The following is an 18,145-nucleotide window of genomic DNA, read 5'->3' on the forward strand; positions in this document are numbered from 1 at the left end:
CCTATAGTCAGTCTTAGCAACAGTGTGAGAATTACATTTTTAGATGCTCACAAAAATAGTCATGGCTCATTCTCTCTGCCATGCTGAAAGACAGTACAAAAAACCAAAGTAACTTCCCAGACCAAAAACCCATTGCTCTAGGAACAATAGTTTTCTATGCATGCCAATCTGCTCCAATTTACTATCCATTTCCCTATGAGAATACAAATTGGAATGGCTATAGCTTGGTAATAAAATATATGATCCCATACCCTCCTATATATCTTAACTTGCTGCTGCAAATAAAAGGAAACCTCTGCATTTGAAGTGTTTTTATTCCTGAAAGACAATAAAAAAGTCAAAGACAGAAACAAAGTCAAATTGATGTCTCTCCTAAACCGATAAACAAGGCAAAAAAAATCAACATTGTCAGTTAATTGGTAGAAAGATAAGGGTAAAAAAAGGTTTTCTTCCTGATGAATGTTGGCCATTTTCCTTTCGAAAGGGAAACAAATTGCAAATAATTACTATTTCAGTCCAATTATATATTCATTGAATAACACAACACAGAGCACAACAAAACTGATATCAGATGACATGCTGGAGCAATAGCTATCAATATCCCTTGTCATCCACTGAAAAAGCTTCCCATAGTTTTCAAAGGCCATAATCACAGGCCTCAGGACTATTATTGAAATATAGTTCAAGATAACCCTTGAAGATTTGAGGATCAGTTATTGTAGCCTTAACAGCTGGATCTAGCTTCATCATATCAATCCAGCATTTTAATCCTGGAGTATGGTCCAAACATCTGGAAAAGAACAGAAAAAGATTTGAGGTAACAATGAAACTTTGAGGCAATTATCTTTGGTTGTGTTGCCATTAAGATAGTGTTAAGTGGCATATATAGGTCAATAGTATAGAAAGGATCCAGGTTCAATATCCAAGTAAAACTGGAAAAGAACATTATCTGAAGCCCTGCCATCATTAACCAGTATGGAGAATGTATTAAATTAGATGGCTCAAGACACTCTTTTACATTCCTAAGTGTACGTAGAAAGATATATGGTTCATAATTTGGGTTGTGCTTGACCTCCTTAAGGGAAATTGCTACAGATATAGCCAGATACCTGTAGTTTAGATCAAATGCATGATTTCATTATTTCAAATTCTATCAGTTCAAATTATAAGGGTTTTCCAGCATTTATGATTGGCTTCAGAAACGTTCAAAGTACTATCTAAAAAGGTATTGCTGACAATTAGCAATTATAGAAAGTAAATATAGTGTTAAAAGAATTCAGCCCAAGCTTTCTACTTCCACCTGTGAGTTAAGAGGAATAGAGGACTATCATTTGAAACTGTCTCAATGTTCTTGTGTCAAAGGTGCTTTTTCAAAAGTTAACTGGACAGTTTTTTTTCCTTGAGGAAGAAGAAAATGTTTCACTTCTCATCCAAAAAGCTTCATCAGTTGTGACTGGATAGTGGGGGGGGGGGAATGAAGGATAGATACTGATAGGTGGGGGGGGAGGGAGGAATAGAAGGATTTCTTTGCAGTTATCTGGTTGTTAGCATCTGAGAGTCATTGAGGCCACCATCTGTGCTCTCACGGGTCACTTGAATCAGACTGCAAATGGTTCTGGCATCTTTTTGGATCTATTGAAAGGACTGCATTGTAGACAGAAGATAGGTGATGTCTTATTCGTCCCCCTCTGTTGACAGAGGACTGTTCTGGATCACTGAGAATCTCCGTAGACTCTTAATTTTCTTGTTTGATCCAAAATTATTAATTTCTAATTTGCTAACTTAGAAAAACAGAATGTCAAGAGACATCACACCCAATTCGAAGTATGGACATGGGCATCAGTCATGAGAAGAAAAATAATGATAGTCTAAAGTGAACAAAACTGAATTGCTAATAAATTCTGCTTCAGAAAAATATATTTCATCTACTTGCCTTATGCAGCAAAGTTAGAAGATTAATGGACATATTCAAAACAGAAAAAAGATGATTCTCCTATTCTCTTTTGCCTCCTAATGACATCACTTCCATGTAAATTAGAAATAAAACACCATGGGGCTAATATAGCTTTTCTTGCAGTAATCTACAAAAGTAACCATGCACAGGATTTAAGAGCAAAAACTGTAAAAGATTCAAAGCACTTACTCAATTAACTGGGAGGCCTCCATCCGTTCAAACCATGGCCAGATTAGATAATCAATCATGGATACTGAATCTCCACCAAAGAACTTAGTTTTGTGGTTTGCAAGCATCTAAGATATAGGAAGATGTGACATTTCTAAATAAAATGCAAGGCCTATCCCCATATTTACAGAAAGATGATAAAAATGGTAAAGATGGTTCACTGCAATTCTTATTCTGCATCATCTATAATTTGATGTATTTAATTAAATTATTTCTATGCTTCTCAATTGTGTTACACTGGTTGGTAAAGGAAACATTAAATCCAAATTTTAAGAAATGCACAATAGACATAGAGGTGTTAGTGCCAACACTTTTTATTTCCCAAAATTCAAAATCTATTATATGAAAATAAGCTATAGAGTTAAAACTAAAACATATGGGAATGTTACAATAAGAATACTGTAAAATCAGATTTTAAAGAAGAAAAGTATGAGGGGGGAAAAATCTTAAAAGTGCTTAAAATAGAAGTAATTATCAAAGTGAGGGGGAGTGAAACAGAAGATGGACAGTAAAAATTGTTTGTCTGTATTATTTAGGATCTGTCTTATCCAAAAGCAGAAACAACTGCCTGAAACAATCTTATATTAGGAGTACAAAGATATTTTCACTGTAAACAGTTTCAAATATGGATCTTCATAAAACTCAAGCTCTGATCAATTCAAGGATCTTGGAAGTGTTTTGAGTTCAGATCAGTTTTGATTCAAGCTCAACAAATTTCCAAAGCTTCCTGAATGCCTGAAATAATTCATTTTTCAAAATGAGTTCCAAGAAATTTTTTCAAGTCTTGCACTCAGACTGGCTTGAAACAAAATGTTTTATATACAAGTGTATTTCTACTAATGAGAGTGTATTTCTCCATGCGCAAGTCTGTTAGCAGGAATAGTCCATCTCCTTTAAAATGATTTAAATGTTAGAGTTTTTAAGAATATGTGTTAATGCACCAGTAAGGCTTAATTCTTACTTGTACTATTTTGTTAACAGGAAAGGATAGGGACAAAAATGAAGGCACTGATTAATAAAGAGAGCTAGCACAAGCAACAGCTTCAGAAATGTGCATTTTCCTACAAAGAGAGATGAATTTCTTTCTTATTTGCCTCTCTTCAGAAATTTGATCTGCACATCACATGGTTAAATGTATTTTAACCATGGTTTGTATGGTATCAAAATGGCAATTTGGCTTATTCTGAAGTATTATTCTAGGCACTGAAAGATGGAAGGGGTTATCTTCAACTATTCTAATGAAAAAGTATAAGTTTAAAATTTCTTCCTGTCCTATGGAGAAAACGTCTCCCACCAGCCGCATGCAGAGTCAGCTGAATGTGGTTCAACTCCTTTTTTCCTGCATAACTCATTAGTATCCTAACAGATACACACTTATTAGTAACAAGACCTTTGATTGCTTGAAATCTTTTATTTAGCCTCCTTTTGAGAAGGTGACATTATCAGTTTCATCTTTTAATGACTAGAAAAATACTTTATGGTAGACTCAACAACCATTCCAGTCATTAAAAAGAGAGCTTTCAGGAAAGGGACTATCCAATTCCTAACAAGAATTGGTTTGGTAGAATCTGATCTTCAAGGGAGATATGTTATGATTGAAGTTGGCTTATATGGTAAGAAAATACTTATAGTGGGATTGTACGCACCAAACCAACAACAGGAACAATTTTATAGACTGTTACATCAGAAATTAATTTTGCTGGACTATAGATCTGTGATATTAATGGGTGACTGGAATGGTGTGTTAGATACACAAAGAGACAAAAAAGGATCTTCTATTTCTTTTAAACAGGCTAAATTACCTAAAGCTTTTTTTGATTTGAAAGAGGACTGGGAGCTACGAGACTACTGGCGTGAACGCAATCAGGAGGAGTGAGACTTTACTTTCTTTTCAGATAGACATCAATCTTTTTCAAGAACTGATTTTTTTTTATTACAACTGATTTATATTTCAGGGTAAAGAATGTTAAAAATTTTCCTAGGACATTAACGGATCATAGTCCAGTTTGGATGGAGTTGGCTGATGAAAGAGAGGAGAGGAGATCGTGGAGGATGAATGAAAATTTATTTAGACAAGAAAAGAATGTTCAAAAATTAAAGGAGCACTTAAAGCAGTGGTTCTCAACCTGTGGGTCGGGACCCCATTTGGGGTCGAACGACCATTTCACGGGGGTCACCAAACAAGGCTGTCCGCCATTTTTTTCCCCTTTTCTTTGGCCATGCCCCTGGCATCCGGTGATGTATAAGTGGTTGGGGGTCACCACAACATGGGAAACTGTATTATGGGGTCACGGCATTAGAAAGGTTGAGAACCACTGACTTAAAGGATTATTTTGCTTTAAATATGTATAAGGGAACTTCAATGTCAATGGTATGGGATGCAGGTAAAGCCTTCATGCGTGGGATTTTGATACAAATGAATAATGTTCATAGACAAAAGCAGATTCAGAAACGTAAGGAATTGGAAGATGAGATTAAATTAAAAGAAAAAATTTTGATCTCAAATCCCACAGATGAAAAGTTTAAAGAATCTATAAAATTGCTTAAAACACAATTTAATATGTTGATGGCTGATCAAACTGCAACTAACTTACTGTATATGAAACAAAATACATTTTGCAATGCTAATAAACCAGGGAGATGGTTGGCTTATCAATTAAGAAAGAAACAGAGACAGAGAATTATAGATAAAATAAATTATAATGGTAAATTGGTATATCATAAGGACTTGATTAAGAAATCTTTTTTAGATTATTATCAAAAATTATATAAGAGTACTAAAATACAGGCTTTAGATATAGATAATTATTTAAATGAAGCCAACTTCCCTAAATTAACAGAAGATCAGAAACAAGAAATTAATGGTTTAGTTACTAGTGAGGAAATTGAGATAGTGATTAAAGAATTAAAATTAAGCAAAGCACCGGGCACGGATGGTCTGACATCTATTTATTATAAAACTTTGGTACAAGAGATGATTCAACCTTTAAGAGAGCTTTTTAATAATATACTACAGGGTTTAGAGATTCCCCCGTCATGGAGTAGAGCTTTTATATCTTTAATCCCAAAAAAAGATCAAGATCTTACCTTACCAAAGAATTATAGACCTATATCTCTTCTAAATGTAGATTATAAGATTTTTACAAAAATCTTGGCTAATAGGCTTATGAGGGTTTTGCATCAGGTTATACATAAGGATCAAACGGGTTTTATAACTGGAAGGTACATGAAGAATAATGTCAGACAGATTATTAATTTATTAGAATATTTAGACAAGAATAATCAAGTTCCTGCAGGATTGATATTTTTAGATGCTGAGAAAGCTTTTGACCAATTGAATTGGCAATTTATGTTAAGATTAATTGAGAAAATGAACTTTGGAGAAAAGATTTTACAAGCTTTGGGTGTTATTTATCAAAAACAAACGGCACAACTTATTGTTAATGGGGGTTTATCAGAGGTTTTTACAATAGAAAAGGGGACTAGACAGGGATGTCCATTGTCACCACTGCTGTTTGTTTTAACTTTGGAAATATTGTTGATTAAAATTCGAGAATCACAGGAAATAAAAGGAATAGAAGTTAATAAAAAAGAATATAAATTAAGAGCTTTTGCAGATGACTTGGTGGTTACCTTGTCCCAACCTACTTATTCCGTAGTAGAGTTATTACAATTGATACACCAATATGGACGGATTTCGGGTTTTAAAATTAATAATAAGACTGAAATATTACCCAAAAACATGACAAATTTGGATAAGCAGACTTTGGTTAAGTTGACAGATTCTGAGGTTGTTGATAAGGTAAAATATTTGGGGGTTATTTTATCTGTTTCTAATGTAAAATTGTACAAAAATAATTACGAAAGGTTATGGGTCAGGATACAAAGAGATTTGAAAAACTGGGAGAAATTGCAACTATCTCTTTTGGGAAGAATTGCGGTGATTAAAATGAATGTTCTGCCAAAGTTCCTTTTTTTATTTCAAATGATACCTATCTTAAAGAATGTGGTTAATTTAAATGAATGGCAGAAAGGTATCAATAAATTTATTTGGGCGGGGAAAAAACCAAGAGTAAAGCTTAAAATAATACAAGACATTCATGAGAGAGGTGGACTCAAGGTACCGAATTTGAAACTGTACTATGATGCGGTGGTTTTAACATTAATTAGTGATTAGGTTAATTTAACAAACGTAGAAATACTCCTCTTGGAGGGTTGGGATTTACTTTTTGGATGGCATGCCTATTTAATTTTTAATAAAAAAGTTGATAGGGTTTTTAAATCTCATATTATAAGGATTTCTTTATTTCGGGTTTGGAGGAAATATTATAGAAGCGATTTTAAAATTCCATTATGGGCTATACCTGGGCATGCGATAGAGGGGATAAGGAGAGGAGTTAAGATGGATGGTGTTTCTTATTCACAACTACTTAGATGGGATGGTAAAAACTGGCAGTTAAAATCTTTGGAAAATCTAGCACAAGAAAATATTAAATATTCATGGTTTCAGTATAGACAAATAGTAGATAGATGGAAGTTGGATTGTAATGTGGGTTTACTTAGAGAAAATGAAAATTTTCTTAAACAAGTAAAAGACCAAAGACGAACTCATATCAAGAGAATTTATGGGGTGCTAGTAGAATTGGATTCGGAGGCAGAATTAATTAAAGACTGTATGATTAAATGGGCACAAAATTTTGGCGAACCAGTTTTACTAGGTACTTGGGAAATTATTTGGGTGAGGAATGTTAAATTTACACAAGCCCAGAATTTAAGGGAGAATTTTTATAAAATGTTTTACAGATGGCACCTTGATCCACAAAAAATGTCTCGTATGTATCCTGACTTACAGCCTAAATGTTGAAGATGTGGTTGTTTGGATGCTACTTATTATCATATTTGGTGGTCGTGTAAAAATATAAAAGCCTTTTGGATTAAGATATGGTGGAATATTCAAAGAATTTTTAGAAGGAGGGTAAAATTTACCCCACAATTGTTTTTATTAGGTATTGTTATTGATTGTGATACTAAAGAGATTACATTGATGTTGAATTTAATTACAGCCGCAAGGCTGTTAGTAGGGCAATGTTGGAAGAAGGAATCTTTGCCTACTTTGCAAGAGTGGTTTTTTAAAGTTTCTTATTTGGCGGAAATGGCAAAGATTTCGGCTTTCTTGAAGGATCAATCGCAGGAGAAGTATTTTGCCGTATGGAAAAAATGGATAGATTTTATACAATATAAGATGGATATTAAAAAATACTATTTAGTTTTTCAATAACTTATATTTAAAATTTAAAATATTTTATAGATTTTATTCTTTTTCTTTTTTATATATATATTTTCTTTTATATTCTCTTTTTTCTTTTTCTTTAGTCTTCTTTTTTCTTAAGTATTATTTTTCTGGTGTTTATGTTTATTATTGTTAATTATCTTATAGTTTGTTAATTAATGTATTCAGTATTTAGATTTATTCATGGTTTATATTTTTTTTGGATTATTTGAAGAAATTTTAATTAAGCCTATGTTCAGCTCTGGGAAGGTTGGGGGAGGGAATGGGAGGGTTGGGGAGGTTTGGGGATGGGTTGTTTTGTTTTTGTAAAATTTTAAAAACTTAATAAATATTTACAATAAAAAAAAAGAATAGAGATTAAGAGATTCACTGTATCAACATGGAACCAAATGCTAGATAAACTTGGTTATCCTATACAGTATTAATAATATAGGTGGTACCAACAAGTCACTTCCCTGTTATTGGGAGCCCTGCTGTTAGAACTGTTATTGGAGCTCATGGGTGTCAAACTAAACCAGCCCTTGGGCCGGCAGTTTGACACCTCTGTTATAGCTGAACCTCTAATTAGATGGAGTGTGATGAAAAGGGAGGTTTCTTGCTGGCTGAGTATGCCAGAGCAATGCCTTCCCTAATTACATGCCGATAGTGGATGGTGTAAATTCACATCTCTCTAGGTATCTATCATCTAGGGCAGGGGTTCTCAACCTTGGCAACTTTAAGACTTGTGGACTTCAACTCCCAGAATTTGCTGGCTGAGGAATTCTGGGAGTTGAAGTCCACAAGTCTTAAAGTTGCCAAGGTTGAGAACCCCTGATCTAGGGTATAGTCAATTACTTGTCTAGGGTATACTTGAAGTATTTTCTTAATACCGTGTGCACATGTAACATATACCAGGTCTGTTTTGTAAGAAGGGACTGGATAGAAATGAGGGGATATAGTCTTTTGCACTCAATAGAATTGCAAATCCATCTTGGATCTAAAACAAAGGTCTGATCTTCACACCACTTTATCTTGATGAAATATATGCAGATCACCTCTCATACAGAATACCGTTCATTTGCCAACTTTTCTAGCTAAAGTTAGGAATACCAGAAAGAATGTTAATAGGAATGTCCAAAATAAGAAACTGTTAGGAGTACTAAAAAGAATGACAAGAGAATCAGTAAATCATGGAGGGTGACATGAACTTTACATATCTGGAGAAGCTGTGTATGAATTTCCTGGGATTTCAGGAAGAGAATGTCTATCTTATTGATGGTTGGGACAATGATAGAAAGACAGCTGCAGCCTGATTCCTAGTGCTGCTGCTCTGTGGATTCTTTTCAGTGTTCTTTCCGCTCTACATCCTCCTGAATCTATAAGCCCCTCTCCTCCCTTTCTGTGGAAGAATTGGTAAAAACATGCACACCTGTTGAGTTCGTGCTGATCTGGTCCTCCCTTCTCTTAAAATAAACATAATTTTTTATGTTGATAATTTTTAAAAGATGCAAAAAGAATAAAGGACACACAGTTGTTAAGGCTTGTGCCATGCAACTTTCCGGTAAAAAGAGTAATAATCTCAGACAAAGCCACATCTACTCAAGTAATGAATGAGAATGACTCCCCCTAGGGACAGATTCACACAACTTCATATAAATTGAAAAGTTATTTAAACTAGATCTGACAGTTCAGTGTACTCCTAAACAAGATCCTATTAGGAACAGATACAATAAAAAACAACTTTGCCTTTAAAATGGCTACAACTGATGGGAACAGAATAGAATAGTTCACTTAGCATATACAATATACCACTCAGCATTCAAGGAATGCAGGGAATTCTGTACTTCATTCTTTTCCAAATCTCATGTCCTCCAAAACTATTCCGCCTACAATATAAATCTCCAAGCCACCACATTTAACAAGATTCTAATCTGGAAGGCAGCTATAATTCATTATGACATTTCATTGCTTTCTTTTAAAGAATTACGGTCATGAACCATTTACCTCTTCAAGCTTAAGAAGCTTCTCTTGGTATTCACTCTTTGGTGCTGATGCATCTTCACCATTCCTGATAGCCAGAGTATATTTGTAGCCTATTGGAGGTAGCTAAGTAAATCAGAAATGATACATTACCAAGGTGACCCAAAATATAGGATTTTCATTCAAGAAACAAAATATTATAGGAATATAGAGACAATATCATCAACAAAGAATAAATTGTCCTTATAAATAAAAATGGAGGCCATATGTGTTACAACAGCAATTAGGACCAGAATTTCCATTGCTAAGCAATGTGACAAAGTGTCACATTGCTTAGCGTTAACATTAGCAATCACTGCTGTTAAACAAGAACTGTGGATTGATAGGCAAACACCTCTTCACCAGTGCTGTCTTCCAACAACCAGGTTCAGCAGGAAAGCTGGGAAATACCAGGTAGCTTGCAAGCAGGCTGACAGGCAGGCAAGTGACTGCTGCCAGATGGCAGAGGAAGCAGGCCAGGAAAGCATAGCCAAGTGAATCAGGGCTTGGAGTAGTTGCTACTTGGTGGGAGATGATACTCGAGAGTGCACAAGTGGAGGGAAGGCATGCGATGAGCAGTGGGCTTGGGTGACTCTTGCTGGATGGGAAGGGATGCACAAGAGGTCACAAGTGGCAGATAGGCATGGTGGAAGAGGGTGCGCAAGGGCGTGTGAATGGAGGAGGAAGTACCATGAGAGCACAGTAGGACCCAGGCTGGCTGCAGCCAGACAGAAGAGGATTTGCAACTATAGAAATGGAGTGGAGTGCTACATGAGTGGTGAAGAAGACACAATCCAAATGTGGCAGGGCATGGGGTGGTGGCAGATGCCCAAGGGTATGAAGTAGCTGGAGAGATTGGGTGTGAGTTCAAGGGTCAGGGAGAATGCACAGATGGAGGAGACTTTCCCAAGCAACTTGTGACCTTTCCTGCTGGCTTCCCTATTGACTTTGCTTCTAGGAACCAGCAGAGAAAATTGCAAAGTGATCATTTGAGTGTGGGTCGCCACAAATGCTGTAGGTGAGAGCAGTTGAGCAATTCAAAGGTAATTAATGTTGACAAAATTATGACTGATAAGAGTGGTTTGAATACAGTGAGGAAATAAGCTTAAATAAGAATCTTGAAAACAGGTCATATAATGATTTAATAAGATGACTTTCATAAATACAATTGAAATATAAGCTGATTAAAAAAGATGTTATATGTTGATCTTATTGTTAGTTGTACAAATACTAGAAAAATGTTTATACTCAATCTTGTATGTACTGAAATTATTAAGAATTATATTTGTTTAATGCAAACAAAAGAAGATCATGGAAATATATCATTGACTAACATATTGATTAATTATAGAAATTAATTATTATTGATTGTTTTTAAATATATGAACCCAACAACATACTGTTTGCTAAGCACTTGTTATTGTAAAAAAATCAATAAAGTATAATAATAACAATAAAAAGAATTATAACTATCGATTACTCAACATCTCTATAATGTTGAAATGTCACTGAACAAGGACTAGATATTTACTGTGGGCACGACACACATCAACGACTACCTATATATACTTAACAACAGCTCCTATAGATAGTCCCAAAATCATAGTTTTGCTGTCTTTTTGCAGCATTCAGAATTTAGGAAAAATTGAAAAAACAATGTTCCTTTCATTTATCTCATAGGAGATATAAATGATAGTAAGGGTTTGTCTCTAAACTACCTATTTATTCCTTTGGTCAGATTGAAACTCTTCATATTGCCTACACTTCACAGAATAATAGTTATCTTCCCAAAAGAGTTTTCATTAACCAAACTAATTTTCATTCAGTGATCCCAAAACTTTGAAGAATGTTCTTTATACACTTTAGTAAATAAACAAAAGACTGTGTTTCTCAACCTCAGTAAAATGTGAAGACTTCAGCTCCCAGAATGCTAGCTGCAGAATTCTGGCCAAATTTGGGGGCAGAATTAGTAAAGGAATCAGCCTAGAATCCCCATGTAGCCACAAGCAAAGTAAGTTCAACCTCTCTTGAATTTCTTTGACCCTTATCTAACGCCAAGCATGTGCTAGCCCTTAGCAGAGAATATTGCTGTGCAGAGTCATGAGTAATATACATCAAGTTGACTTTTTGTACCTCACACCTACAGTTTCAACACAGATATGGAATAATTAATATTTGGGGGGGGGAGTAAAACACTAAGCCCTAAACTAACAAAATCTTTGCTCTTTAGCATACAACTCAAACTGAGGCTGCTCTGAGTCTGGTTCAAAGAGTATAGTTTGCTAATTAAATCCTACTTTGATTCCTCACCTAGAAGTCAGAAATCTTCCATAATCACTATAAATTCTTTGAACTATTTACTCAACTTTACCTCACATATTGGTAATAACGTTTCTAATCAAATTACCATTATCTGAGTCTTTATTTCTTCAAAATAGCACAGAAAGTATATTATAGCAGAAGTAGCTAGTTTCTTTTTTTTTAACAATACTTTATTGATTTTTTTATAATCACAAATCCTTAATATTTTATCAGCTACATATTGTCTGGGCTCCAATATTTAACTTACTAGTACATGTTAAACTCCTTTCTTTCTACCTCGTTTTTCTAACCATTGATAAAATGTATCTCATGTTCTAAAGTATTCTGAATCTTCTTTCTCTTTCATTTTCAGTGTAAGTCTGTCCAATTCTGCACAGTCCAAAAATTTCCCAATTATCTCTTCCTGCACTGGTAATTCTTCATCTTTCCAATGTTGAGCAAATACAATTCTCGCTGCAGTTAGTACATGTAACATTAAACATACACATTCTTTCTCATAATTTCCTACAATTATACCTAACAAAAATAATTCTGGTTTAAAATCTACATGTTGTTTTATCATTTTCTCTAACCATATATGTATTCTTGACCAAAATCTTTTGGCTTTAGGGCATGTCCACCAAAGATGATAGTATGTGCCTGGCTTTTGTCTACATTTCCAACAATTGCTAGGCATACCATATCTGAGGCTTTATTTCTGCAAAATAGCACAGAAAGTATATTATAGCAGAAGTAGCTAGTTTCTGAAGCATTGAGTCACTCATAATTTAAACCCTAGACTACCACCTAGCATGAGATTACATTGCCCAGTTATCATAAGATGGTTCATTATCTTTCCTTCAATGAAGGAATTTATTTTTTTGCAGAATTCACTTTGCCTATTCAAACACATTTTAAGCATCAAGGAAAAAGAAAGCCACATTCTCAAGAATGTTTATGGAGATTGTCAGTCATCCATATCATGCTGTCTCAAACATGTTTTTTTTATAAAAGGCAACTGGGACTATACTATTTTCTTTGAGGAAGGCGTTTCGCTTCTCATCCAAGAAGCTTCTTTAGTTCTGAATTAATTGATCAATTAATTTACCGCTTCTCTTAACAGAGGGGGAGGAATACAATACCACCTATCTCTTGTTTACAACACAGTCCTTTCAGCAGTTTCAAGATTACACCCAACTGCATTCTGCTTCAGTTGACCCTGAGGGCATAGGATAAACCCTCATGTGGTCTCAACGGCTGTCAGAGAAAGTGATAATGTCCAAATGACTGCAAAGGAATATAATCCTTCTATCCTCCCCCCCCGCCCCCCCCCCCCAACCATCCAGCCAGAACTGAAGCAGCTTTCTGGATGAGAAGTGAAATATCTTCCTCAAAGAAAATAACATAGTCCAGCTGTTTTTGAAAAAGTACCTTTGAGATTCTCAAGATTTATCAATGCAATATCAAAATAGAAATTTATCAGTTTTATTGTAATCTTCCACACTAAAATCAATTTCTTGCTACGCTTCAGTAATACCTTGGAGAAGTATTCCAGGAGCATTTTCTGATAAGCTTTTTCATAAGGATCCGCAGGGTACAATTTCTTTTCTGGATAAGCTTCATCCAAATATTCACAAGTGATTGGAGATTCATAGATCAGCTGACCCTTGCTTGTTTCTAGCACAGGTACCAATCCAAATGGGCTCTTCTCAAAAAACCACTCTGGTTTGTTTTTCAAATTGATATTAACAATTTCATGGCTAAGTAGAATGAGATGAAACCACCAGGTTAATTCTTCCAGGAATACGTTACTAAGATAGGCTATAGAAAAATGAGGTTGTTCAAAGTTGTTGTAATGGGGAAAGTAAGAGGAGGAAGGTATACTGGATATGTTCACAACCTTCAGTTATTTGTAAAATATTAAAGATGGGATAGAAATAAATAAAAATGAAAGATACGACTAGTAATTACTGCTATATGCTATTTGAAAAATACAACATGATATTAACTCTTGGAAACTGAAGAGAATACTTTAGATTCTGATTTTAGGGATCCATTTGTGTGTCTCTATATAACGTTGTCTCCACCACATTCAAACAGGACAACCAAAGAAGTTAGTGTCTGTGGCTTGCATTTTCAGCCTGACACCTTGTTCCTTCCCTTCTTTCAAATGTTTTGGAACAAGATTGGATTGCATGGCATGGCTAAGAGTGTAACTTTTACTTGGATTACTTTGTGCTAACCTTTTCCTAAAGTATAATCATCACATATTTAATGGTTAAACAAGTTTCATCTCTTTGTAGTACCTAGATGATCTCAGAAGCTCAATAAGAGTAGTCGTCATTATTATTAGGATAGGAAATCATCTATCCTAATAAAAATGAAAAAAACAAACACAGCATCTGGAAGAGCAAAGGCCAATCACTTTCACATGGTTGCCAAGAAATCTGCATGGACAGTCTATTTATGATCGCATCAGAAGTTAAGTTCATCTCTAGAATCCTGATTTTACCTTAACTGTATGACATGGAGGACAGGTGTTTTTTTAATATATTTAAAGCATGTCCTATGGCTGTTCATACAAAAAACAGCTTACCATTATAATAAAATTAACCATAGGCACATTTAAAAAGACTGAGGGACACTATTAAATAACTAAATGCCACATTCCTTCAAGTTTCTTTGAAATCCAAAAGGTTTATGCCTTAAATACTGCATGATATTCTAAGACCAATAATCTACACAGGCAATCAGTCCTGAGCAGATGACCTCCAATCATCACAAGACAAGAAATCCTGCAAATGATCAAGAAAACATATTACATAATCAGAGCAACAGAAATACCAAGAATTTAAAAGAAAACAACTACCCCCTTCCCTTTAGCTATCCATCAATTTCTCTATTATATTTCTAAACTAGTTCTCAGATGAAATCCTTCAGGACAGAATCCCCTATTGAATAAGGAACAAATCTGAAATTGAATATGTTCTATGATGTTAAAAGAAGGAAGGTAACAATCTTTGAAGACAATTACTATAAGTCCTGATATGTACCAACTATCTGCTAATTTTCAACCAAAAAGGAGTTCAATATTTTTACATTAAGCCCTCATGAATATAGGAGACAGATATTTGCTCATACTTGATTCCTTTGGCTTTCAGGACGAGTCGTGTTCTCTGTGCGAAAGGGCAATAACGCATACTGTAGAGACGGATGATTCCTTCAGGCACTGGCCCTGGAGCACAGGCTCCTGAAACACATACAAATCTCCAGTCAGAATTAACAAAAACTACATTGTATCTTGAAGATAAACAATAAGCCATCCCAAAAATAAGATAACCTTTATTGTCATTTACCTGTATACACAACAGCACATATTAAAATGAAATTCTGATGCCCCCTGCTCTCCAAAGGAGGAATGCCATCTACCAAACAATGTCACCATCCCAAGGATAAAAACAGCAGTAACAAAGATGCCAAGTTATACAAAAGTGACATCAAAACTTATATTAATCACAGTCCATTTTGAATACAGAGCGGAAAAAATGAGTCTTGTTAGCAAGGCTGATAGTATATGGAACAAAGCTGTTACACAGAATCTAGTTGTTTTGCTTCAGATACCACAGAGCCTTCACCCAAATGCAACAATGAAAACACCGCATTAAGATGTATAATATAGAAAAAGAAAAAAAGGTAGGAAATAAAACCCTCAAAACAACCATGGTCTATCCCAGTGGTGGCGAACCTATGGCACTGGTGCCAGAGGCGGCACTCAGAGCCCTCTCTGTGGGCACACGTCCTGGGCCTTCAGCTGGGTTTTATAAAACCTTTTTGCTTTAGGCCTCCACCATTGTATGCAAAAAAAATTTTTTTTTTCAATTTCAACTTCTCTGGGGAAAAAAAGATCTTGCAAAGTTGGAATTGATTGATTGAACTTTTTAGTCCCACCCAGTCTGCTGTTACCACTGCAGTCACGCCACACCCAGTCAATGGGCCACACCCACCCGGCACTCAATGATGCATAAGTGAGTTTTGGGTTGCAGTTTGGGCACTCGCTCTAAAAGGTTTGCCATCACTGGTCTATCTTCTTACTACACCTACGCATTGTTACTCACTCCAATCTTTCACAGCCTCCCTTCATACAATATGTTAAGCTTGTGTAGTGTGTTTATGGCTCTGTGTTGTTCTGCTTTTTATCCATTATGTTTAGTGTATAGTTCAGTCTGTTGCAAAAAATCCAAATAAAGTTAATTCAACAAACCAGGATTAAAATTACCCAAGCTTCATGTGTTTTATAAATACAAATACCTACATTTGAGTCATAATAGCAAGGAATGAATACCAAGAATATAAAACATTGTTTTGTTAGAGTAATCCTTATTGGCCAAATTATAAGCAATTTTATGCACTCAAGTTTAATGTCTGTTAACATGCATAAAGTAAATGTACTGGGGCAAGGCTGCATATCAAAGCCATACATTCCACTAAAAGGCACATTAGAAGTGTACACGCCCTCAACACATATTTGGCTGTACAATATGTAATATTTTTTAACGTAATAATGAAATCCATTCATTACCTCTGGCCACAGAAGACCAGAGATCAGGGGTGACATCCTTAACGACATTATATTCTCCCGAAAGCCTCCACTGCATGTCGTCCCCCAGCTCTTGAAAAACGGCGTGCGTGAAAATCAGCCAGGCCGACAACCCACCGCCTCAGGGAAGGTCACAGAAAAGCCTTTACCGAACTGATGATTGTGTAACCCCCACAGCCCTAGAAACGAGGGTTGCCTTAACCCAGTTGAATTAGATAAACGCGCTCCTCCTTGGATCACAGCGCTTTCTCACCTTTTCCCAAGCTTCTAGCGAATTCCCCAGACATCTTACTTCGTGCCACCAGACAGAAAACAGAACCAACTGTGCACGTCGCAATTTTCCCTAAGACGCCGCTTTTTCTCTCTTCTCTCGACGCAGTTTGGCTCCTCCCTCTTCATTACTTTGCACCATCTCCCTCCGCTGGATGCTAAAGAGCTACAACGCTAGTTGATTGACACGAAGCAAATGACTTGGAGGGCTAAGCGAATTGATATCCCATTTATCGCGATGAATACTTCCGCCGTAGCAATCTCTGAGAAACAGATGCGGATTAACAATAAGGGCCTATGCATTTAAGAACAGTTTGCAAGAGTACAAAGTCCATCTACTATGTAAAAATTCGTTTGAACGTCAAATACAAGAGTTAAAAGGTATAAGAACAATACGACCAATAGATTCGCCTCCAAGTCGTCTACCAGTGTTTATTTTCGCTTCGTCTGTGTTAGGACGTCAACATGTCATTTTCTTAGAGAATTAAAAACATTCACATCCAAGGTTAAACGATAGTGTAAGTCATGTATGTAAACCCCAGTAACATAGGACATATTATGCCCTGTGATTCAACTTAATGTGTAAATCAGACAACATGCCTGGGAACGTACAAAGATAGCTATGGAGCCAATACAGAAAGGTAGGTACGCAACTACAATCAGCAGCTATATTATATATTTTAGTGTATTTTTATTATTTATGCTGTTGAATATTGGATGATTTTTGTTGTTGGGTTGGGTGTTTTTGTGTTCTGGTAAAATGCCCAGAAACGTTGGATTGGATTGGTTTATTAATATTTGTATAAATAAATATGTAAAACGTTTGTCTCTTGCATGTCATTTCAAGTTAAAACAATGCTTAGTGGCTGTGCAGACTTAAAATCATGACTAGAAATGGAAACATAAATCCCCCCTCCCTAAGTTATATTTTATATCTGTAAAATGCTGATTGTAATTGATACGCCTCATAAAGTAATGTGTAGTAAATTTTAAAACTATATAATAAATCTATAAAAATTTAGTAATAAGAAGGCTATCTAACCGTAGGTTTATAAAAGAAGGAGAGAACCTGCTGGGTCATTGTTTCAGAGAAACTACCAGATTCCTCAAAAACTTCAACAATAGCCAAATTGTACTGAAAACTTCTTAAAAATTCAGGAAGATATTCAGAGATGTATGTGCCTTGAAAGGTAGTCCTTGTTGAAGTGTGTAGCACAGCCAAACATCAGCAGTTCACAACAGGGAATGTTTTATGACATTTTGTATTACATCATAAAATGCTTTATGATAATTTTATTGTAATATTTTTATAAAATTTGCCAAATTTCCATTCCATGGGAGTCATGGGTCCCAGATTTTGAATAAATTCTGTAAGTTATCTGATTTGAGGTACCTTGATTGAAAATATTTTGCCCTACAATGCACCATTACATCCAGTAAAGGCTACAAACACAAAAGTTTTATTGCAGATAGATAAATGTTTTTTTCACAAATACCACTCTTTTTT

At 35.3% G+C, this 18,145-nt stretch overlaps 1 protein-coding gene across 1 annotated transcript; it reads right to left on the reverse strand.

Annotated features, from left to right (window-relative positions):
- Positions 1-296: 296 nt before the first annotated feature.
- Positions 297-16,890, reverse strand: LOC120316276 (glutathione S-transferase omega-1-like). The gene is made up of 6 exons (XM_039361657.1): positions 16,622-16,890; positions 14,913-15,021; positions 13,309-13,531; positions 9,456-9,557; positions 2,144-2,250; positions 297-790 (listed from the first exon to the last, which is right to left on the reverse strand). Exons 1-6 carry the CDS (start codon positions 16,653-16,655, stop codon positions 637-639), a joined length of 729 nt encoding a protein of 242 aa, XP_039217591.1. The 5' UTR covers positions 16,656-16,890; the 3' UTR covers positions 297-636.
- Positions 16,891-18,145: the final 1,255 nt, after the last annotated feature.

The sequence above is a fragment of the Crotalus tigris genome, unplaced genomic scaffold, assembly GCF_016545835.1.
Source record: "Crotalus tigris isolate CLP2741 ecotype Arizona unplaced genomic scaffold, ASM1654583v1 scf7180000019328.220996217465:2438092, whole genome shotgun sequence".
Taxonomy (NCBI): Eukaryota; Metazoa; Chordata; class Lepidosauria; order Squamata; family Viperidae; genus Crotalus; species Crotalus tigris.

What these genes read in the sequence shown, in the direction of transcription:
- LOC120316276 (XM_039361657.1), bottom strand. Translation starts at nt 16,655, where the DNA reads ATGTCTGGGGAATTCGCTAGAAGCTTGGGAAAAG. An exon ending in CGCTAGAAGCTTGGGAAAAG is followed by an intron (nt 15,022 to 16,621) that starts GTGAGAAAGCGC and finishes TATGTGTTTCAG; the next exon opens with GAGCCTGTGCTCCAGGGCCA. An exon ending in CTGAAAGCCAAAGGAATCAA is followed by an intron (nt 13,532 to 14,912) that starts GTATGAGCAAAT and finishes CATTCTACTTAG; the next exon opens with CCATGAAATTGTTAATATCA.